The sequence below is a fragment of the Acanthochromis polyacanthus genome, chromosome 23 (assembly GCF_021347895.1).
Source record: "Acanthochromis polyacanthus isolate Apoly-LR-REF ecotype Palm Island chromosome 23, KAUST_Apoly_ChrSc, whole genome shotgun sequence".
NCBI classification, from domain to species: domain Eukaryota; kingdom Metazoa; phylum Chordata; class Actinopteri; family Pomacentridae; genus Acanthochromis; species Acanthochromis polyacanthus.
In genome coordinates, this window is record NC_067135.1 from 2,921,373 (window position 1) to 2,945,591 (window position 24,219).

At 41.2% G+C, this 24,219-nt stretch overlaps 1 protein-coding gene across 6 annotated transcripts in view; it reads left to right on the top strand.

The window, feature by feature from the left end:
* The window catches only part of ank2b (ankyrin 2b, neuronal), a 112,888-nt gene that overhangs the window by 67,745 nt on the left and 20,924 nt on the right, over nucleotides 1-24,219 (top strand). For 2 of the 6 annotated variants that reach the window (XM_051943853.1, XM_022203463.2), the window contains 18 exons: nucleotides 2,537-2,678; nucleotides 3,990-4,077; nucleotides 5,512-5,615; nucleotides 6,601-6,639; nucleotides 8,269-8,493; nucleotides 10,948-11,102; nucleotides 11,185-11,396; nucleotides 11,802-12,006; nucleotides 12,097-12,193; nucleotides 12,804-13,032; nucleotides 13,853-13,978; nucleotides 14,108-14,230; nucleotides 15,031-15,052; nucleotides 22,626-22,703; nucleotides 22,825-22,956; nucleotides 23,084-23,233; nucleotides 23,322-23,556; nucleotides 23,834-23,894. In XM_051943853.1, coding sequence (XP_051799813.1) covers nucleotides 2,537-2,678; nucleotides 3,990-4,077; nucleotides 5,512-5,615; nucleotides 6,601-6,639; nucleotides 8,269-8,493; nucleotides 10,948-11,102; nucleotides 11,185-11,396; nucleotides 11,802-12,006; nucleotides 12,097-12,193; nucleotides 12,804-13,032; nucleotides 13,853-13,978; nucleotides 14,108-14,230; nucleotides 15,031-15,052; nucleotides 22,626-22,703; nucleotides 22,825-22,956; nucleotides 23,084-23,233; nucleotides 23,322-23,556; nucleotides 23,834-23,894 — 2,423 coding nt within the window. Of the gene's footprint in view, nucleotides 1-2,536; nucleotides 2,679-3,989; nucleotides 4,078-5,511; nucleotides 5,616-6,600; nucleotides 6,640-8,268; nucleotides 8,494-9,810; nucleotides 9,910-10,947; nucleotides 11,103-11,184; nucleotides 11,397-11,801; nucleotides 12,007-12,096; nucleotides 12,194-12,803; nucleotides 13,033-13,852; nucleotides 13,979-14,107; nucleotides 14,231-14,741; nucleotides 14,775-15,030; nucleotides 15,053-17,390; nucleotides 21,816-22,625; nucleotides 22,704-22,824; nucleotides 22,957-23,083; nucleotides 23,234-23,321; nucleotides 23,557-23,833; nucleotides 23,895-24,219 lie in introns of those variants that run through there. The other 4 variants (XM_051943850.1, XM_051943851.1, XM_051943852.1 and 1 more) reach the window with 4 other exon arrangements.

Sequence of the window (24,219 nt, forward strand, 5' to 3'; positions counted from 1 at the left end):
TCACAATTTCAGTCCGTTGTATGGAATCTGAAACCCAACATTCAAAATAGAAACCAAACAAACCCAGCAAAACAAAAAGACAACAACCAAATTTTGGCCTTATATTTATTTTGATCAGAAAATACAGGTAGATTTTCTGTCTTCTTCTTCTTCTTCTCCTTCTTCTTCTCCTTCTTCTTCTCCTTCTTCTTCTTCTTCTTCTTCTTATTATTATTATTAGATTGTGCTAATTTATAAAAATGTTATTATAGGTTTTTATAAGCAGATAATTTGCATGTAAATACCAATATTAAGTAATAATTTGGTAATAAATCATAATTTGTAAAAATTAACTATATGCTGATGTTAACCTATTAGAAAATGAAAATGTTGCAAGATCATTTAAAAAAGTGCTTGATTTTTTTTCCTTTTTTTTTGGTAGAAATGGTCTTCCATACAATAATTCATCAATATAGACTCATACTACAGTATCCCATGATCCCTTTTATGCCCCTTTATTAGGCTTTTCAGCATAAATATATAAAGAACTAAAATTAGATTTCAGAAAATACTCACTTCTTATTATATTTTGGATGTTTTTTTTTCAGTTTCATATTCATCCATAAATATCTTACAGCCAGTACAGAGTTTGCACACCAGGTTTGCCACTAAAATAACAGGATTTATTATATTTACTATGATTTTAGTCAGTTTATTTTTCGTAAAATGCAGTATTTTTCTTTGAAAATGTAAAACATACTTAAAGGACTGATTGTTTTTTCCTCAAGAATTCAATAAAGTCATGACTAACCTCTTTAGTATTAAGCAGATTCTTTTTTTAAATTACAAATATGACCATTGCCATGTCATATTTACAGTTAGATTTTCATCACAAGCTCAACTCATCCATTAATGTAAAGCATCTAAATGTCTGATGCATGACGCTTCATTTTTATTTGGATTTTTCTCTTTTTTTTAAACACAGATGAGTCTGAGAGTTGAAGTCTTCATGCGTCGTGCAATTTCCAGCGTTTTGGGGAATATGATCCAGAACATTTTGGCCCAGGGTAACCTGCAGCCAACAGTGACCCCTGCTGTACAGTAGCGGAACAGCAGTAGCGCTTCATCATCGTGCAGACAACACAAGCTTGAAAGAATGCTTCCTTAACACGCATCTGTTTGGTGTGACACAACAGAGAGGGGCGGGAGATATAGAATGTTGCTAACTGTTGTTCTGTAGAGACTTCAGTCACTTCATATGAATGCAGTAGATTATAGCAATCCTGTGTTATTATCTCAGGAGTGCGAAGCTAACTGGTAAGTATGCTGACATTTGCTAAATCTGGAAGGTTTGCTCAGCAGATAAGTGGAACAGACATAAAACACATCAGAAAATAAATAGATCCTAGTGTTTTGAGTTGACAGAACAATCGTAACTCAAGGTCCACATTCATTTTTGGCAGGTCTTCATCATAACACTGCTTCATACTCTGTCACTATCCTAAGAGCTTCAGTAGACAAGTAGACTTCTTTTGACTCCTGAGGACATTTCACCAGTCACTGTCAGTTCTAACTGACTATTAGAGAGTCCCAGCTGTTTATTCTCACTTCCAAAGACATGGCTCGTGGCCTATTAATGACCCAAGACTCACACGCCCCGAGGTGTGAAGGGCTGTGAAACTGCCAAGTCCTGGATGACTTAAGGTGTTGATGGCAGTGAAATTTCCTGGGGAGATTTCAGAACTCCATTGCCTCTCCTAAGTGATGTCCTCTTAAACCGTCAGTCTTAGTTGTCCAGAATATTACCCTACTCCAAGAAATATCTTGTATCCTTTAGTTGCAGAGAAGCTGGTTTTCCTGCCTCATGCCGTGTGTTTGTAGGGAGGTTGTTACATCTCCCCGATATATCGGTCTGAACACACCTCGCTGCATTGAGCTACTTATAGAACACTGCTCAGCTTGTATGTGGGTGTTTTGTGAGTGTTTCCAGGTCTGAAGTGCACCGGGATGTTTCTGAAACGGACGCGGTACATAAGGGAACACAATGTTGTTCTGCATTTTAGGTCAGTTAGAACTGAAGAAGCCTCGTGGATGAGAGGTGGAACGTCTTTAAGAACCATGAGTCAAACTGCTATTTCCAATTGAAACTCAAAGTGGGTTTTTGACTTTGGAAACTGTAGGTGACTTCCAACTGTAAGAGAAGTCTGCCCTCTTCTTAGTCCCCTCCATGGTGGTTTAAATGTTTTGATTAAAGATTCAATCTCATGCCATGAAATCAATAATTACCTGTCAGAAGCTGCTAAATGGCCCTTGTGTTAAGACTGTTGTCAACTTTTCCAGGGTTTTAATTAAACTTCTGTCCTCTGCTTTGAGCTAGTTCACACAGATGGCAAGGAGCATACCATGTCCTAATATATTCCATGCTAACTTGCTAGCACTGGAGCTACATACTGATAGTCTTGCACAAACATTTGCTCCAAAAACCTCAAATGTTCATTTTCGTGAGTTTTATTTTCATCTATCACTTCGTCTGAATCCCTCTCTCTGCTCTCCCAAGGCGATGACACGATGACGGGCGATGGAGGGGAGTATCTGAGGGCCGAGGACCTCAGGGAGCTGGGAGACGACTCCCTGCCAGGACAGTATCTGGATGGAATGAACTACCTCCGCTTCAGCCTGGAGGGAGGACGAACCGACAGGTACATCTCAGCCTATTCACCGTGCTGTCGCTGCTGCAACAAGCAATTAGAACGGTACAGTCTGACTCTGTCGAACAAAGCAAAGGGAAGTAAAACTTATCCTGGGTTAAAGCAGAATGAATCATTTGGTGAATCTAACGTCCATCTGCTCCGTGCACCAACAAATGTCTTCTGCTCCGTGGAGCAAACAATTGTTCCATATGCTCCACATCCATGTTTAGAACCCAGAGCACTTTTTTTGTTTTCTAAAACTGTATCTAACCCAGTTGTGTTTCTGTGTTGACCTCCTTCCTTTTTTACCCTTTTCCTGTCTAATCACTGACATTTACTATGGATGGTTGTTCTCACGCTGTCATGAATCGGTGTTTATAACAAAACCTTTCCTCCCGACACTATAAACTAAACAACTAACTGCCTGTATTTGTGTGTGTGTGTGTGTGTGTGTGTCTGTGTGTTTTGCAACCTCTCTTCTTCATCCTCCATCGTTGGTCTCCCTTGTCATGAATCCATAGTCGAATGCAAAGGTATGTGCTGACTCTGACCAGACATCTGGGCTTTAGAAGGCTTCAGCACTACTGAAATAACTAGCTTAATATTCTCCTTGGGGCTGGGTGTTGAGTGTTTTTAACATGCAGTACTGACTCGAACAGAATCCAAATCCCTGTCAAAAGTTTTGAGACGCTTTCTCATTCAAATAAATTAGAATCCGTCTCAAAACTTTTGACAGGGGATGTATCTAATAAGTTCAGTCTGAGTTGTGCTGGTGTTATCATTCCTGATTGTGTGGCTTTAGGGACAGAAACTTCCTTTAGTCTGTCCAGCACTTTAAGGTTATGTGTGGAAATTATCAGTAATAACTTAGATCATCCACAGTCCTTCAATTTCTGACAGAATGTTAGCATGCTAACTATGAATGCCCCGTTCAAGTTCATTTTTTTTCACTCTCACTCTGTTTTTCCTGGTCTTAGTAACCGGTGTGGGACAATGCTAGCCTGGACACTGCTAGCCTTTGATTTCAGCAGCATTCCTGTGAGGCGGTTAACTAACAGTCATCGCTATTTAAAAATTAACAATACCCAGCCCTCAACTCAATATATAAGTCTGCTTTATTCATTAATTTCTTATGAGACATTCATTCAAGTCATGAGCTCCAGCATCGGTTGTTTTTATCTGTTGATAATTAGCTTTAAAGGGCACTTTAAAACTAATTACTAAAGCCCTGCTCATTAATCTCATAGTAATTTGTGTTTTTGTCCTGAGCTTCACTGGTCTCACTGGTTTTTCTTTTTGTTTTCTGCTCATGTTCTCCAGTTCAGACAGGTCCTTCACACCCACCCACCACAGCTACTACTCCCCTAAACATGAAGGCATGATGGATGAGATGCTCAGCGGTCACCAGGTACAGCGCATGGCCACCGTGACGTCAGAAAACACATTTTGATCAGAATTAGGCATTGCAACCTGTAACCTTGTGTTGCACACTTAACTGAGGACATAAGTCGGTGTGTCTTTTGATGGTTTTATTTCTGCAACACAACGACACAAATCATAAATGCTGTGCTGTGGATCTGGGCCGTCTGTCTGCTTTTTCATGGTGCAGCAGCAGAGCCTGCTTATTCTACTGCAGCGGCCTGAGGTTCCCATGAGAGCACCTCCCCCTTGTGGCGGGCTGTATGAATTGCATCTAAAGCAAATCTAACTGGCTCAGTAATAATGTACATTAGGAGAAAAGACAAGAAAATAACAAAAAAAAAAGGGAACTGAAGATGAATAGCACAATATTATTACCAATTAAATACATTTTGAAGGGGTGGCCCATTTTACATCAGTATTATCATGTCCCCACTCTTGTACACCATGCTATAAGTTATTTGACATGTATTGTCTGTTAGTGTTAAATCAGCGAGGTGTGTGAGAATCAACAGATTTTATCTTTTGTTTTTCGGACAGTCAGTGTGAAAAACTGACCTGTACAAGCATCTTATGGATCAACCATGACTGAACCCAGCTAATACAACTTTACTTGAAGTCCATTTACAGCTATATTTTACATTAAAACAGCTAAAAAGAAAGGGGTCAATATAGAATTGAGGGACTTTTGAAGTTCATGGGATATACACCCCCTGTCAAAAGTTTTAGGACGCTTTCTCATTGATTTGAATGAAAATGCGTCCTAAAACTTATGACAGGGGGTGTATCTTACATACATTTTTATAGAAAGTAACCAAAACTAATGTTTATGTTCATTATGATCATATCTTTACAAATTCCATCATTATTTATTATGAAAACCATCACTTAATAATGACAAAATGACTGGTTATCACTAAAATGTCAACTATATACCCGTCCGAATTTAATAACAACCACCTTCTAATTAGCTAAACAGTAAATAAATGAGCTTTTCTTAAAATTTGTTCTTTTTATTACATTGTGATAATCATGACATTTTTCTTTTTTGGCAATATATCAAATTTTAGATTGAAAATAACAAATTGTATCTGTGTCCGACAAACTGCTCGTTACAAAAACACCTCTGCAGGAAGTGTGTTGATTCCAGATCACATGACCTGCTCCACATGATGTCATTTCCTCCTGAAGAAAAGACTGGAAAGACTCCAAGACTTTCTGACTTATTTAGTATAAAGTAGTCAACGGGTTTACTGCAATATCTTTATAAATAACTTTCAGTTTAAATTTTACTCAGTTGTATATCCAATATTTAGAAGAATCTTTCTCTAAAAATGCCATGTGGTGTTTGGTTGTAGGCGGCCATGTTGTTTGTTCATTTCCTTGTTTGTGTCTATTAAGAGCTCGTTTGTTGTGATTCCAGGTTTTGTCGCTGGCCAGGGAGAATGAGAGGGATTCCTACCGGCTGAGCTGGGGCACAGAAAACCTGGACAACGTGGCTTTATCCTCCAGCCCCATCCACTCTGGGTAAGTTATGCTGTAAACAATAAAACAAAAGACTGTTATACTCCTATATAGTGAAGACAAATGTGTAGCTAGAGGGTAAAACAGACTGACAAAATCATGAATATACAAGTGTTTTATGCGCTGAATTAGATATAATCATTCTGGTTATATAGCATACTGTACTTCTGCTTGTTATATACAGATAGTTCATTTAATGTGACCTCTTATGAACTGTCTCGTATTCGCCGTGGTTCCTCTGATTGTCTAGATTTTTAAACAGCAGGGAGTAATAAAGGGAAAACATTTTTATTTGGTTGATCAGAACTGTTGACTTAACCTCATCATTTCTGTCCTAAATATAAATATTGTACGTAAAGTCTTGAACTAGGCCACACAGTTCCATGAAAGTGTGATTAAACTGTACTTAAAAAGTCTTAGATTTTACTTTCTGAACCCTGCAGAAACCATATGTGTGTGTAAAGCTTGAAAAAACAACATGGAATGTATTATTTATCGAGATTTAGATGCGTATAGACCCCCTGTCAAAAGTTTTAGGACACTTTCTCATTCATTTGAATGAGAAAGCGTCCTAAAACTTTTGACAGGGGGTGTAGTTGTGTTTTTAAGCTTTGGACTGATTCAGTTTTGCTGTTTATTTGTGCATCTAGTTTTATTCTAAGCTGGAATAACCAACATCCTGAATCTAATTCAGGTTTACCGCAAAGACATGGGATTGATTATCTTCTCATGTCTTTCTAGGAAGGAAAATAGACAAATACATTCTGCATTTTTCCCTTTAAATTACCAAGGGAAGCAAAGAAGATTAGTCCTGTTTAAGAACAGTCAAAATGACAGAAGTAACAGAAGTTCTGTTTTCATAAATGATCCAGAATATTTAAACTTTTCATTGTCTTCCACAACAAACTGCCTCTTTCTCTCTCTCGGATTGTCTCTCTTTCTCTGGGTCCTCTGAATCGTCTGATGCGGTTGCTGTATTTTCTTTTAGCCATTCCTCTCCGTGCCATGATCATGGAGACCACAGCAGGTGACGCTCTGCTCTGCACCTTGGTTTTAACCGTCCTCCTCCTCCTCATCACGCTCTTCCTCCCCCCACAGTGTGCTCTCCTGGTGGGGAGGTGTTGTTGTCCTCGACAGACGCCGCCTCGTGAGCTCCAGCTTTAGCGCGGCGAGCCATTTTAGTCTGAATTAAACTGGACACATGGATCTAGAACATGAAAGAAAACAAGCCTTAAGTTGTGTGAATCTGAGCAGAACGAGGCGGTGGAAGTCGAGGACGTGTTTGTTGATTTCATACAGTGTCTTGTGAAGTGTGCATCTCCACTAACATACCCACTGTTACCTTTGAGGAGTGTTTCAGCATCCGTATCAGTGCATTTCATAAGGATTGTTGCACCATATTGTGCAGTACATTGAGGATATGGGGTCATTTCCGAAGACGGCAGTGTTTGTCTTCTAACAGTTCCTCCAGTCGTGTTGCTGAGTTCAATAACACGTATTTTAGATGTGCTTTTAAGACCTCGATGTTTGACATTAGAGCTGCTTTAGAGCTGGGTTCGGTATCAGATTTTCACCTCATCACAGCCAACCTTTCCCTCATTGAGACGTGTGATCATGTCCACATTCTCCACATGCATGAGGATGGAAGTCCATCGAGGTGTGTGTGATGTCAAATAAGTGGACGCTTTTGTCCGTTCAGTGCTGAGAAAACAGACACCAAAGTCACGTCTAAAAAGTCTGCATTGCTGCATTTATCAAGCAGACTTTGTCCTAATAGTTATGTGTATTTTTAACTTATTGTTACACCTTAGCACCTTTTATTATTGTTTTAACCAGCATACAACACAAATTGCTTTAAAGCACATGTAGCTCTTCACAACTAGATTGAACATTTCTTCTTACAAAGCAAAAATAATTCATAAATTGAGAAAACATGAAGATAGATTTCGCAGATTTTGTGACTTCAGTCTTAATATTCTGGCTAGCATGCTGGCTAATGCTGCTAACTATCATTACTGATGTGGTTTAAGAATGTTCTGTAGGTTTACTGTTACGCTACATGATAGCATTTCTCATTATTCTTTAGTCATTATTGGTAACTTCGCTGTTAAAATATATGTTAATATAAATTATTGAGCATGTGCCTTTAGCTTCATCCCACGTCAAATGGAAACATAGTTTATTGTAGTTTTATATTCAGTCCTTTATGGGAAAATATTGTTTTCATTAGCAGACTGTAGATAATTAAGGTACTTATTTTTCCGAGCACTTTGAAGACTTTTCGTAAACGTGGATCTTAATCATCCATTCTTGATTTTGGAAACAACAAAACAATCTCTATTCAACTGGTGAAAGCTTTGTTTTACTGGGAAAAGCTCAGATCAGGTAAATAAACCTTAACATTTTTCCCAAAATAAATCAAATTCCAGTCTTAACTTTTTAGTCTGTTGTAGGTTAAAATGTCTAAACTCAACAGGAGAACTTGTCAGTGTAAAGTACATGCACACTACCATTTAAAAGTTTGGGGTCGCTTTGTAGTTTGGGTGGCTCCAAGATTTTTAACGGCAGTGTGGTTTTGGTGCCTTTGTTCTCATCACTGAATGGGCTCTGTGATGTACGTCTCTAATCTGGGCGAATATCTTCCGTTCCACTTCAGCTTCCTGGTCAGCTTCATGGTGGATGCCAGGGGCGGGGCCATGCGCGGCTGCCGGCACAACGGCCTCCGCATCATCATCCCACCCAGGAAGTGCAGCGCGCCGACACGGGTGACCTGCCGGCTGGTGAAGAGGCACCGTTTGGCCACCATGCCCCCGATGGTGGAGGGCGAGGGCCTGGCCAGCAGGCTCATCGAAGTGGGGCCCTCTGGAGCCCAGTTCCTCGGGTAAGAAGGTAGTGATTGTAGACAGAAACGGCAAAAACCAAACAGGCTCCAACAGGTGTATGTTAGATATGAAGATGGAGTGTCATTTCAGTACCAAGTCGTGATAGTTTAAAAAAGAAATGAGTCCTGGCACCTTCAGTTTCTCACATTTTTTGCAAAGTTTTGGACGTTGTATGCCTCAAATATTTCAGATTAAATGGAAATATCATAGAATAAGTGTTCCTGTTTGGATAGAAAAAGAGACACTGCTCTTATATCCAGCCTGATCTGTGTTCTTTCTCACGAGAAGCTTACAACTTGCCGCCCTTTTTTCTTTCAGATTAATTTCCCCCAGCCTCTGCCTTACTAAAACTGTTTCTGTATCTGCTCTCGCTTTTCTCCCAGTGCCAGGATTTTCTGCCAGTCTTTGCTCTTCAAGCATGCCCTGTTTTCTTTCATAACAGCTGCAGTCTAACTCTGAACCCTAACCCCCCAAATGAAACAGCTTTTCTTATTAACTCCACCTCCAGTTTATTGCACCATGATTGGTTTGATATGTGGCCTCCAATTCTGCCCCCTGCTGGTGATGTTTAGTACTGTGTAGAATAAAAACATTCAGATTATGATTATGAGTTTCCCATTATATATGTAATTCCAGTTTTGGCCTTAAGTTCCACAAGTTATTTATTTACTACTGAAGTAACAGAAATTATCTGTGACCAAAACGATTGAATGATGCTGTTTTTTTATTAATGTTTATGTGAAATACTTACTTAACATGATCTGTCTTGCTTTAGGTTTGTCATAACATTGAAAATAACGTGTAAGAAACTTTAAAAACACCAGAACAGAGATCCAAAATGTCCAAAAGTAATGAAAAAATGTATGTTATTTAAATTCATTTGAAGCAATAGATCCAATTAAATATGTTTTTATTTGTTTAAATAATTATGCGAAAAAATATTGGTGAAATATATTATATTAGCAATCATATACGTATTTAAATCTGAGTTTATTTGAGGTGATTTAAATTAAAATCTTCAATTGACAGTTTTTAGCTTAGACTCTTATTTTGCAACAGGCACCAACAATCACTCTCCTCTTATTTTGAAATGTCAGTCTCCTTTTTTGCAAATCTAAATTAATACTGATGATGACAAACACAAAACATTGTCATAAAATGTGTTTTTAATGTATTTATTCATTATATTTTTTTCAATTTTGGGGCTCCTTGGTAGCTAGAAATCACCCCAGCGTCTCTATTTTCCACCCAACCCAACCATTGTGTGTGCTCTTTCCTCCTCACTGCTGCGTTTGGACGTTTGGTCGATCACACAGTAAACTCCACCTCCCCAGTGCTCCTCCGCCTCTTAACGAGGGGGAGAGTTTGGTTAGCAGAATCCTCCAGCTTGGCCCGCCGGGGACAAAATTCCTCGGGTAGGGTGGAAAACAAAATCGACGGTTTTGCATATGAAACAATCCATGGATGCCGGCCTTCACGAACCCTTCCATTTAGTGTTTTTTTTTATTTGCTCATAGATCATTTGGTTGTCATCCTTGCACTAGTGCCCCGTTCACCACTTCATCCGGTTCCTGTACACTTTACTTTCCCGTTCCTTCTCTTCACTGACCCTTCCTCCCTACTGCTTTGCTTTTTCCCTTTCGGTGTTTATGTTTTCATGCCTCCCGTCTTCTGGTTAAATGTGCATTTTTATGTGAAATTTTAACGGTTGTGTGGCCTGAAAACAGCTATGGAAGAGATTTGACTGGATGGCTTTGTTGCTTCTTCCTGTTAAGTTGACTAGCCAGCTGTTTTTGCCAAATAGTTGCTATGGCTGATTGTAAATCATAATTGGGGAATTCTAAAAAGTCATGCACGATACCATAACTGGGTAAGAAATTCTGTCTAAATTCTAGATATTGAAGTTTGTGCTGCCAACCCACAGGGCAACTAAGATGCAAGTGCTAGCTTTAAGCTAACATATTGGAAAATTAAGTATTTAAGGTCAAAAATGGCAGCAGTGGAAATATTCTCATGTACTTTCAGGCCAAAGAACCCTCTAAATATCACATGAAAATATCGACAGTTCTGCTTCGATAGCCGTGTTTGTCTCATGTTGGACTGAACTCGCAGCATGCTTCTCGTAGATGTGTTTTGTAGCTAGCTTGTGGTTTTGCATATCCGGTAAGTATTAAAGCATCTTTAAAATGTAGGCACCCACAGGTGACATGTTGTGACAAAAACATTCACTGCAAACAATCTCAGATCACTTCTGCATTGCAACTCATGGCTCCTCTTTCCACTAGTATGACCTGAACTAAACAACAATTTAGACCAAGAAGACTCCAAACGAATTTGACCAAAATGAAGATCTTGCAGAGACAGCCTTCTACCTCCAAGCACAACTCGTAGACGCTCATAGACTCATCTTCCATCACTCCATGTACTCACATGCCTGCCCTCTGCCCATCCAGTCCTGTGATCGTGGAGATCCCCCACTTCGCCGCCCTCCGGGGGAAGGAGCGGGAGCTGGTGATCCTGAGGAGTGAGACGGGAGAGAGCTGGAAGGAGCATCACTGTGAACACACCCAGGAGGAACTCAACCAGATACTCAACGGCATGGACGAGGGTCAGTCTCCGATGGCGTGGCAATAAACAAAACCATGTTAGCATAAACAGCCCTGATAATGTCCATTTTTACCCTCTTCTAGAACTGGACACGCCCGAGGAGCTGGAGAGGAAACGCATTTGCCGTATCATCACCAGAGACTTCCCACAGTACTTTGCGGTGGTGTCACGCATCAAGCAGGACAGTAATCTGATTGGTCCTGAGGGAGGCATCCTGAGCAGCACAGTCGTGCCACAAGTACAGGCAGTGTTTCCTGAGGGGGCCCTCACCAAGAGGATCAGGGTCGGACTACAGGTAACTTACAAAACTGTCTGAGGTCACCATTAATCCGTAAATCCATACCTCTTTTGTTGTTTTTTTGCCTTTGAAGATATACCTCTAATTCTTGGGTTACAAGTGACCCAAAAAGAAGGCTTTCTATGTGGAATACAGGACAAATGTTTGACACAGTGACAGTGCTACATGAAAAGCCCAAGAGGCGCCATTATTGCAAGAAGATAAATGTTCAGACCAGATTTTATCACAGTGATTCGGTGCTGAAACTTTGCACCAAAAATGTAAACTTGCTAGTTGCACTTAATGGAGATCTAACCAAAGAAACAGGAATTCACTGTCTAGTTTTGACCTGTCGGTTTTACTGAAAGTCAGAAAAGAATCAGAAAAGACAAACATTGTTGTATACTATGTCTCCTCTCATAGGCCCAGCCGGTGAATGTAGATGTAGTGAGGAAGATCCTGGGCAACAAAGCCACCTTCAGCCCCATCGTCACCCTGGAGCCCCGTAGGAGAAAGTTCCATAAACCCATCACCATGACCATTCCTGTCCCCAAGACCAACTCCGATCCAGTCCTCAACGGTTTTGGAGGGGACACGCCCACCTTACGACTGCTCTGTAGTATCACTGGTGAGAGAACATGCACAAATATACACACAAATCTGAACAGACTAAACAAAGACACATGCTCACTTTAAACTTGTTTCCATCCATGTTCAGGTGGAACAACGCCAGCCCAATGGGAGGATATAACAGGAACTACTCCTTTAACTTTCATCAATGACTGCGTCTCCTTTACTACCAACGTGTCTGCCAGGTAAATGAGTTTCTTGAAGTACATTTACTGCAAACAGTACAAAAGGAATGAGTACACTCCTGTGCAATGCCACTTCAATATTAAATGAAAACATAGGCCTACAAGTAGAAACCAAGTGCATCAAAAGCGAATACACTTGTGATCACTGAACCCGAACACCAAGGAACATGATTAGAAACTAGACGGATGCTGGGAGATGAGACCAAAGTGAATTTGTTGAGCTCAGATTGGATCCAGTATGTGAAGCAGTTAGTCATACTAGAGTGAATGCATGGTGCTGACAGTGAAGCATGGAGGTGGGAATAAGTTCTGCACGTGTTTCAAAAGGTTTAGGAGTTGTAAAATTTGTCCATGGCTCCATGAATGTCTTTGGATATATTAAAATACTGACGGACAAAGTGACATCCAGCCTCCAGAAGATTGGGCTGAACTTAACCTACTGCACTGAAACAAATGTGAATCATATCACATTTAAGTGATATTGTACAGGAGTGTACTCATTTCTGTTGCATGCTATCAGAGTCCTCAAAATATCTACAAACTTAAATAGGAGTTTTGCCATACAGCGACTCAGATGTTCAGATCTTACAAATATCCTTCTGATTTCCAGGTTCTGGCTCATAGACTGTCGGCAGGTCCAGGAATCAGTCAACTTCTCCACTCAGGTGTACCGAGAGATCATCTGTGTCCCGTACATGGCCAAGTTCGTAATCTTTGCCAAGACCCACGACCCCATCGAGGCCCGCCTTCGCTGCTTCTGCATGACTGACGACAAGATCGATAAAACACTGGAACAGCAGGAGAACTTCACTGAGGTGGCCCGCAGCCGAGACGTAGAGGTGAGAGACAGAACTCATTGCATACCCAATTAGCAGAAGAATTATGGTATGTAGTTCACTTTTAAAACCCAACATCTGCATTTAGTACCCACTGGATGCACAGGACGTAACTCTGTATACAATGAGTTGATCTATACAGGAAAATTACCAATACAAGATGTAGATTTTAAGTCTTCTAAGTTGAAACAAAGATGTTTCGAAGACAAGAGTCCAAGACTTCTATGCATTGGTAGGTCATAGAGTTTGGAGGACCAGTGATACATAGATCTAAGCATTATCACCTTAGTAATTATCCTGGTGAAGACTTATAGACTGAGAACTGAAAGGAGCCCATCATGGATCCTTGGAGAACACCACAGGTCAGGATTAGTGCGGTAAGTCAGCGTCACAGACCACTACTGAAAGAGTTCTGTTTGACAAATATGATTTACAGACATATAAACCCCGATGGGAAAATAAATATTACATGATCAACTACATCAAAATCAAACCTAAGATTGAACCATTTTTAATTGTCAGAAGTGATTAGAAACCTCCAAAACTAAAAGTTTGCAAGGAATCATGATTATTTATTCAAAAAGAAAACTTTAAGAAACCCGCTTTTTCTGAAACACTTGATAAAAATTATAATATAAAGATAAAACTAATCTTTTTTTTTTCAAGTGTTTGTGTTTCTCGAGAAGTAGTTGCATGGAGGCGATTAAAGGAAATACTAGGATTTGAACATTTCAGTGTTTAGCTAATAGTATGTTATTATATATAATTGTTTTATATGGTTCTTATTTGTTCCTTGTATTCATCAACATCTTACTTTTCTTAGGTCCTGGAAGGCAAACCTATCTATGCAGACTGCTTTGGAAACCTTGTCCCCCTCACCAAAAGTGGCCAGCATCATCTCTTTAGCTTCTTTGCCTTTAAGGAGAACAGACTAGCGCTCTTCATCAAAGTGAGAACCATTTGGCGTTTGTTTATTTGAAGCAAGCATGGGAATAGTTCATGTTACTGCATTCAAGCTTGATTTTTCTTTAGTCATGACCGCCTCTTTGATGCGTAATTTACTGCTCGGTCTTTGTAGATCCGAGACAACACTCAGGAGCCGTGTGGCCGCCTGTCATTTATGAAAGAACCCAGGAACTATCGGTCGCTCACCCAAAACGCCATATGCAACCTCAACATCACCCTCCCATCATACTGCAAGGTGAGGACACTACACGGAGGTGGTGTGTCTTCTTACTTCTCATGAGGAAAATGGGCTTTCTGGTGTCTGTAATTTAACAGAAAACACTGTAATCTAAAGTTCTGATTGCTTGTGACGCTGGTCGACGCTTTAATCTTTAGCTTATTTCTTCTGTACCTCTGGAATACACGCTAATCTCCCTCTTATCAACTGCTACTATTTTTTCTTTATTGTTCTGAAATTAGCTAACAATACTTTTATGGCATCAGTTGGTTCTTTACTACTAAACATAATTGACAAAATCTGGCCGGTTTGTGGTGTTATTCCAAAGCCAAGATCGATTCCTAATCTTTGTCTAGTGCAACTTTAAAACCCACTTTGGTTTCCCCCTAAATTCGCACTGACTGTTGTCTTTGTTGCTCTGGTAACCACACATTTTCCCCTTCCCTTGTCTTTTCTTTCTCCCTGTTAATGTCGCTGTCGTTTCTATCTGTACATCTTTCTGCTTCTCGCTGCTTCTTGCTCCCAAAAGGAGTCCGATTCAGACCAAGAGCAAGAGGAAGAGGTAAACGCAGCCACCGCTTCCCCCCGTCCTCCCCATTAGCTCTGCTGATCTATCCTGTCCACTGTCTGACCATCAGGACTAAATAGAGGACAAGTTTATATTGTAGATTTTTCACAGTAGTCAGTGGCCTAGTTCATATTTCCTGTTACGTGTGCCGTTTGTGAAGTAACAGTTGTAATATTAGTAGTAGTTTTAGAATAACCAGCACATACAAACAACAAACTAACGGTCATGCATTTTCCATTTTCTTTTTCAGACCAGCAGAACGCTCGAGAAATGTAAGACATTTTTCCTATTTATTTCTCTCTATATCTTCTACTAAAATAGTTGCTAATCTCTAATGATATTGCATGTCTTTATTAATCCAAATGACATCTGATCAGAACTGATATTGTGTGAGTGATTATCTAGTTTAATAATGTGCAGAGGAATAACCAGACTAATACAGCGACACATTCAGCTTCGCCCTTCACTTTAATCACAGCCCATCTGCATTTTTATTTTAATCAAAGTCCTTTAAGTTTCGTATATTTTCGTCTTGTCGCACAAACCAGAAGGCTCTACCTGCACCTCCCATGTCAGCGTTCTGTTTCTTCCTGAGGCTTAACTTCAGCTTTCTTTTACTTTTCTTTCTGGTTTCACACCTGCATCATTGTCTCCAATTTTAACTCTTTCACCTTCACAATTTGAGATCGGACATACGAAGAAAGGGTCAAACGCTGGCCCCTGCGTACGTACATGACTATTGGACTCGTTCGTATTGTGGTGACGTATACGTGATGGCCTCTAATTTGTGTGCTTGCCCACAAGTTGGCAGTAGTGCTAGCGCAGTCAAAGCGCCGTTGTGGTTGTCGGTTTGGTTGCGCTTGGTCATTTATTTGCTCCAAACAAACCCACTTGTATTGAGATTTGTGAAGTGAACTGGGGTTGTGTTTGATTGGCATCTTTCACTTTGATATGTATTTTTGAATACAGATTTTAAAGCGCACCAAAAATGCAACTTTTAATGGCGTTGGGACTGTACTGGTTACTTAAATGAGCAACCCTTAACATCATTCACAGCTGCTTGTGTGTAGGTAAATAAATGTAGCTGCAAAAAAGGAGAGAGTGGAGCTTTGGAAGGAGATGGGAGGAGCTGAAGTCATAACTGAAGCGCATCTGGACTCCATCTACTGAAAGTTCCTTCCTGCTCCTAAGAATATGTTCTTCCTGTGACCGGCCATGTTGGTGCTGACACCTCTGGTCACCCAAATTCCATAACTTTGTTGCTTACCCACTGTAAACTCCTGAAACTAAGTGCTAGAGCTTGCAAGAACCTAGAAGCATAAAATTAGAGGCCACACCGTTAGTTTTATTCTAGCTGTAGTGTTTAGTGTAACGGTAAAGCAAAACGTAGTTAACCTCCTCATTTACTCTGAATCCTTCCCCTCTTACCCTCCATGTCTCGTTCATGTAGTTTGTGATAATTGAAGTAGAAACCAGTTTATAAGATATATTTATGCATACAACCCATTTTAGACATGAAACATGTAGAAGGATAATGTGTTACTGACTGAAATTTTTTTGAATTTTTGAAGAAATTGAATCTTCTTGCTCGGAATAGTTGTGTAGATGCACCAAGAACTCACCACATTAATGAATGGGGACAAGCAGCTTGTGATCATCAGCACCTCTTCTCCCTAATTTGCTGATTTAATCAGGATGATTAACTTTCTGATCACTCCATTCTTTCTTATCCGAGCCTCTCCATCAGCACTTCCCTTTTGCTTTGCATGGAAATAACTTGCCTTACATAAATGTGTATGCGTGTGCTTGTTTGTATGTCTGTTTGATTATGTGTAATGTCTTGCTAATCAGACTTCATTCGTTGTTTAGTTCTTTATTTGTATTTTTTTTGGAATGTTCCCTCCCAACACCATATTCGTGTACTGTTTATTTGTGTTAATTCAAGTTTTTATTTTAGTTATATTTCAAGTTCCTAGTCAAAGGGAACTGCTAGTATTCCTGAGATCCTCATTCCTTCTTCGATTTGGTGAAATTCAAATATTTACTTTGCATTAGAATGACAAGCATGGCAAATCATCATGTGTTGTAGAAGTTATCACTGGCTTTCTTTGATAGATGCAACTTACATTCTCAGTTGTTTTCAAGCCATTTTTGCCTGTCATCACGCTGACATTTGTCATACATCTGAGCAATCTTGAGATGTCTTGACGTTGTTTCTGTTTCCTTTGTTGTTCCTTTTTGTTGTTGTTCTTATTGGTTGCTTGGCCACCTGGTCTCATTCATAGTTGGTCTAGTTTTTTTCAGTATTTTAGTTCTGCTCTATAGCTTTGTCTTGTGAGTGTGGGTGCGAGTGTATAAGCAAGTTATTTCCTGCTCATATCCTTCCCCATTGGTATTATTTGCTTTACCACAGTTCCCCAGAGACAATGAAATGAAAGTATAAGCCCAATTCCTCTGATACCCTAATGTAGAACCCATTGTGATTTTGTTGTCCTATGATCCCTGCAGTGTGCTCCAATCTTGTCCTGACCACATTCTCCAATGTCTGTCTCCTTTCATTTGAATTTTTGATTTTCTTTACTCCTTACTTGTTCTTCTTCCATATGGAAGATGAAGAGACGGAGACATCAGTCCTGAAATCAGAGCTGATTCGAGAACCAGACCTCCTATCCGACGTGTCAGAGATGAAACAAGATTTGATCAAAATGACTGCCATCTTGACTGCAGACTCCACAGACCCTTCCTTAGGAGGGTGTGGTCTAGAGAAAGGGGCTGAGGAAGTTTCTGGAGAACCATTAGAAATAATGGAGAAGGACTTAGAGAAAGTCAAAGAGGACCTAGAGAAAGTCAGTGAGATACTGAGGAGTGGAACTTATGAGGGTGAGGCGGCAGAGAAGGCAGCAAAAGCAGCTAGGATGGCCGAGGAGTGGGTTCTCCTCTCAGTCAGTGAGATAGAGGAGGCCATAAAGATGGCAGCCTTAGAAACTCAAGAGCCTGTCTTACGTGAAAGTAGAGCTAACAGAGGGGCTCCCAGACCTAAAGCCATAAAGGACAGCGGTGACCTTAAAGAATACCTCCTGGATGCACCAGTAAGCTCCAAAGCAAAAGCTAAAAAAGAGACAGGTGTCCAAGAAAAATTCACTGATGTTGTACTACGCAAAAGTGCAAAACCAACCACTCCAACCAAAGCGCATGACAAAACTACCACTGGTGATGTTAAAAAGCCAGTGAGAAGGAAGGGGAAAGACCAGGGGCAGGCAGAGGAATCATCAGAGGCAGGGGCTCTTCTAAGTGTGCCTACAGCCCCTGCCCCAACATCACCTGTATCCCCGGTGATTGAGGAAACTCCCATTGGGTCAATAAAGGACAAAGTCAAAGCCTTACAACAGAAAGTGGAGGCAGAGCAAAAGAGCAAAAAGGTCACTGGGAGCAAGCCTTCACATTTGCCTGTTATCAGCAAACCTTCTCCAAAAGCCAAAGAAACCCCTAAATCAAAACAGGGCCCCCCTAAATCCCCTAAAGCTGACTCTGAAAAACTTGAGGAGACCATGTCAGTTAAAGAGCTGATGCAAGCATTCCAAACGGGGCAGGACCCCTCCAAGAGAAAGTCTGGGCTATTTGAGGTCAAAACATCCTCCATATCAAGATCAGAGAAAACCACAAAATCTGAAACTGTCCAGTCGAAAACTATGACCAAAGCAAAAACCTCATGTGTCTCTCAAGAGCGAGAAGTATCGTTGGATTCCAAACCTCGCAAGAAAGACACCACTCAGAAAGACAAACGGAAAGAAACCAAGTCAGTTGACGCTGCCCCTTCAGCGATAACTGAAACTGTAGACTTTGGAAATGGTGGCCTTGATGATAGCTCTGACAGCTTAAAACACGAGGGTGTGGCAGACTCACTAAGTGCCAGTTCTGGAGATGGAACCCCTCATCTGAGCTCTGAGGACAGCTACAAACATGAGGGACTAGCCACTCCAGGCACAAGCCCTGAAAGCCTGTGTCTTTCTCCCAAAACTGGACAGCAGACCTCTACGTCTTCGGCACCAGCTGCCACAAGAGTCAAAAAAGAAAGTAAAGACACAGAGAAGTCTGGAGACTCTGGTGTAGGGACCACTGGTGACCAACTGTCTACAGAATTGACCCTCCCTGTCTCTTCCAGCGAGGCTGCAGATGACCACACTACAAGTGAGTCAATGTCAGTTAGGGGGACTGAGTCTAAGCCATCTAAACCTCGAAAGCTTACAAAAAGAATTTCAGAGACTGTAGAAACTTTTCTTAGCGATGACGAAAGCCCTGATCATCAGCTAGAATTGCCTTTAGTTGGTTCTCCAGGCTCTAGACTCTCTTCTATGCGTCATGACAGCTTAGACTTGCCTTTAAAACAAGACTCAGATGCTCTCAGTCCATTAGCTGATGACTCTTTGACAATAAGCCACAGAGACTCTCTAGATGGTAGTCCTCTCATGGAAGAAAATTCCTCCCATAAGTCCCCAGACTCTATTGAACCCAGCCCAACTAAGGAATCACCCCCTCATGACTCCTTAGAGAGCAGTCCTGTAGAGCAAAAAAGCTACCCATCCTTCCCATCAATACTAGGTCCACATAGTAAATCCTCTAGCCATCCAGAGCCCTCCAAAGCTGCAGAATTCCCCCAAGATGCTTTGCGCGGTAGGCTGCTTCGAGACCATGAGGCTAGTGCTGATGATGACAGTTGTGAGCAGACCTCTCAGATGACGAGTTCCGGTAAGAGTCCCCTCTCCCCTGATACTCCTAGTTCTGAAGAGGTAAGTTATGAGGTAAACCCCAAACCCCCTGACCATGCATTCCTTTCTGTTTCACTCAAACCTGCTGTCATCCCTGAAGACCCAGAAGAAGAGGATACGTCAGACAGCTATGAAGCTAAGAGAAAAATCACTCCAGAGGAGGAGATGTTTAAGATGGCAGCCAAAATTAAAACATTTGATGAAATGGAACAAGATGCGAAGAGCAAAAAGAAGTCTAGAAAAGATTTGTTTCCCTCAGCAGATGCCCAAATAGGGGATGACAGCTATGAGACAGTAGAGCTCACAAGTGAGAAGCTTTCTCAAAGTGAATGCGAGCTCAGTAGGCCCACAGAAGATTCAGAGTTAGCTCTTTTTGTTGATCCCCATAATAAAGTACAACCTTACTCTCCTTTTTCAGCAGGTTTGCATGATGGACTCCACAGCAAAGAGATCAAGAACACAACATCAACCAGTGTAACTTCAGAGGGACCTCACTCTGTCTCAGACCAGCATCATTCAAAGTCCCCAATGAAAACCACACAGGAAGAAAGAGTCCCATTGTCTGCAAAAGCTGATAAAGACAGTAAAACCAAAAAGGCATCAACATCAAACACTGAAAACAGGACTGATGAGCAAAAAGAAGAGAGCTTAAGGAAGTCAAGAGAAATTGAAAGCAATGATAAGAATGGTCATGAGTTAGGTGCTGGCCAGCTACAGACCGGTACTCATAAAACAGGTAGCAATGTAACAGATGAAGTAAAAGGAGATCAAAGGGAGCATGCAGGAGCATCAGAATCTGGAGTCGGTGCAACTGTTGCCACAGGTCCAAAAAAGGAAACGTTCAAACCAGAGGTCTGTATTTATGATGACACAGAGGAGGAGGATGAGAGACTGGAACCTCCCAGAACTGAGTCAAAAGGAGTCACTGCAAAAGTAGACACTAATTCGTGGTCTGCCATGCGGGAGGATGATGCTACTTTTGCAGCTCGTGTAAAAGAAGAAGAACAGAAGATACTGAATCTAGCAGTTGACCGTCAGTCTCTGCAAGCAACTCCAGACACCACACCTGGTAGAACACCAACAGAAGAGAGTACTCCAACCAGTGAGCCCAATCCTTTTCTTTTCCAAGAAGGGAAGCTCTTTGAGATGACCCGAAGCGGTGCTATTGACATGACTAAGAGAAGCTATGAGGAAGAAGGGGGTGGCTTTGCCTTTTTCCAGATAGGCGAGCAGCCTTTAGAGGAGCCTGTCTTAGAGGAGATCAGACAAGAAAATGTGAGATCAGCAGCAGAACCTGACATTGGCCTCAATCTAACACTAGAGGTTAAGACTGAAGAAGATGAGAAATCAAAAGAAACAACTGATTCTCAGCTTCAGTCCCCACCTGAAGGTGATAAGCCAGGTTCTAAAGCTGATGCTTCCAAATCTAAAATCCCTAAGATGGGTATTTCAGCTTCAGCCAAACCTTCAAAGAAAGATCAGACATCACCTGAAGTTTTGGAGACTAAAACAGACAAAAATGTTAATGAAGGATCCCCAGATTTAGAAACAAGTTCCCCTGACCAAATGATAACAAATGTACAGACAGCAGAAACAACTGTCACTAGATCTGTTTACTCTGAACAGGGTCAAGAGTCCTCTGATTCCTCTCCAGAGGAGCCTCAGTCAGTGATAGAAACTCCAAAAACAACAGGCAAGTCCAAGCAAAGCACTTCAAGTAGTGTTAAAAAGACTCCAGTCAAAGCACAAGCCAAGCCTACTGCTCAAGGTCGGGCTAAATCTTCAATTCCCTCTCCATCTCATGCAACTTCCTCTTCAACCACTCTCAAAAAGGAGGTTTCTTCAACTACTCCTAAAAAAGAGGTCTCTTCCACCACTCTTAAAAAAGAGCCCTCCTTCACCTCTGAATCTAAATCTAGAATCCCCATCAAGGCTAGCCTCGTCAAGCCCGATTCTACTGTCAAACGCACTGAATTTGCCCTTGATAAAAAGCTCAAAGTCCCTGTAAAAAAGGATACAAGGAGAAAATCTGAGACAGATGCAGGTCCCTCTGTGGATGTCAAAACCAAGACAACGTCTTCCAAAGCGAAGAGCTTCTGTGAGGGGGATTCTACCAAGTCACCTGCTAAAAAGAACAGGGCCGTCCGTTGAGTGCTGAGTCAGCAAAATCTAAAGGTTTCCAGTCCAGGTTGCCAGTCCGGGGCAAAGGTGGTCAGTCATCTCAGTCAACAACACCCACTAAAGAGAAAAGTGAGCCACACAAACAGTCCATTGAGTTCTTTGAAGAGATCAGTGATGAAGCAGCAAAACTTGTGGCGAGGTTGACACAGGCAGAGACAGAGAAAGAGCAAGAATCTGTAGCTGCAATCTCAGATGATGAGAGCAGTCTCATTGATCCATCAATCATAGAAAGAGAAACTTTCCCAGTGATGCAGTTCCCTCCCTCAGGAGACGTCTTTCCCATTAGACCACTGTGGGACGACCCTGTTGAGACACAGATGCAGCGAATCCCAGATGATAAAGTCCAAAGTCAAGGTATCCCCCCAGTTTAAGGGGCTATTCTATATCTCTTGTGCCTCATTAGTAAATTAGCTGTAAAGGTGCTGCCTCTCTGTCTCTTGTACTTATGTCCCGTTGTAGTTGAAGAACCCATGTTGCTGTGTTGCTTGAGCTATGTTTGTGTTTGTAATGACATCTCTCCTTCTATGTGTGCTGAAAATCTCAAGATTGACTTAAAGGCTTTATGGTCCTTTTGAAAACAACTTAGAAACACTTTAAGGCTTAAAATGTGAAGAATTATGTTAACAATGGCATGTACTGTCAACAAGATTAAAAAGTTAATTTCAAAATCTTAAAGGCACTACATGATGTATCATGAACTGCTCTTTACAGACATATTGTGCACTATGTAGGTTACAATTCCGTTAATTAGTGATATTTAATGGTTAACCAAACAATGCATAGGACAAAAACAAGAAAGCCAGTGAAGATTTATGTTCTCCAATACCATTTGTGAATGTGAATTATTTGGTATACGTTGCGGCTCTGACCGCTCATGGCTGTCTGGTGGTATTTGCAGTAGATCCACAGGATGAAGCAGAGAGAAAAGAGCAACGGTTGGCCATTGTAGCCGACCACCTGGGCTTCAGCTGGACGGGTGAGTCACACTAAACGGCGCTGATTAAAATGTACATTGGCAGGCACACAGTGACACCAAACATGTAAAATTCATTGTCAGACCATTACAGTCGTTACTACATCTACTTTTTCCCCTACAGAATTAGCACGAGAACTGGACTTTAGTGAGGAAAGGATCAACCTGATAAGGATTGAAAACCCTAACTCACTGCAAGACCAGAGTCACGCCCTTTTGAACCTTTGGGCAGACAGGGAGGGAGCGCAGGCCACAGGTCAGTTTTAAGTACCTGTATGGTACACATTTCTAACATTGTCTAACATTATTGTTTTTAACAAGTGCAAAATGGAAGCTGTTCATCTTTAAAGTAAAAGTAATGGATTTGTTTCCTGTTTCAACAGAAGCAACACTTATCAAAAGGCTGACTAAGATCAATCGAATGGACATCGTTCACCTCATTGAAACCAAGATAATCAGATCCACTCAAGACGAGACATCATCACATACCTATGCAGAAATCGAGCGGACCATAGCGTTGGACCACAGTGAAGGTAGAAAAGCCAGTGTTAACTTGAAGCAGACTGATAATTCAGCTGTTAGTCACATGTATCAACACTTCCTGTATGTTTGCCCGGTCAGGTTTCTCTGCCCTTCATGAAGACATTGACAGCCCCAGGCCGGGCAGGCGTACAGAAGCTGCACGTCGGAGTCCAGGCTCAGGACAAGAGGTACCCATGGTGTCGGCAGAAGACCTGTCCTCCAGTTTGTCATCTCTTCACGAGACGACAGGACGATCAGAGACAGACTCCAGAGCGACAGGCCTTCTCAGAAACGCCCAGAAAGAGAAACTACAAAAGGAGATGGAAACAGCATAGTGAGTTACCCGGAGAGTTTAAATTTGTAGCTTATGGTTTTATTTTCTCTGCAACCATGATCATTGAGTGCCATTTTGTTGAACAACCTACCAAGCAAATATCAGCCCAAAGTAAAAAGGAAAAATGTGCACAATGTTCAAAAATGGTTGTTTAGATACTTACTGGTGTTGTCTTTCCCTCAAAAGAAGCATTTGTCATTTATCTTACCATAGCAGAGATCTTTTTTATTCAGTCAGTCATCTCATAATTAAACATTAATATGTTCTTTTTTTGCAGCTCATCACAAAGAATATATGAGGAAGTGACAGACTCGGTACACACAGGCAGTTATAAACAAGTAAGTCCTTTCTTCACATTGTACCGCACCTCTCCCTACAATCTCCGATCCCAGGTGATAGATCCTGTGTACAAAGGGGCTCCCAAGTTACGTGCCCAGGTCGCTTCACCTCCCTTCCCCTCTCATGAACCATGTGATGACGAGAGGCCTGCTGAATATGAGGGGGCAGAAGGGGGAGAGGATTGGAGCTTGGAGTGTCTACAAACCACCCCTCCTGAACACAGCACTCATTATTTATCCCCGTTTCCTTGGAGAGACACATCCAATGTGTCTCGAACGGGTGTATGCGAAAGTCGACCGTTGTCTGTGACTGATTTTGGAGATA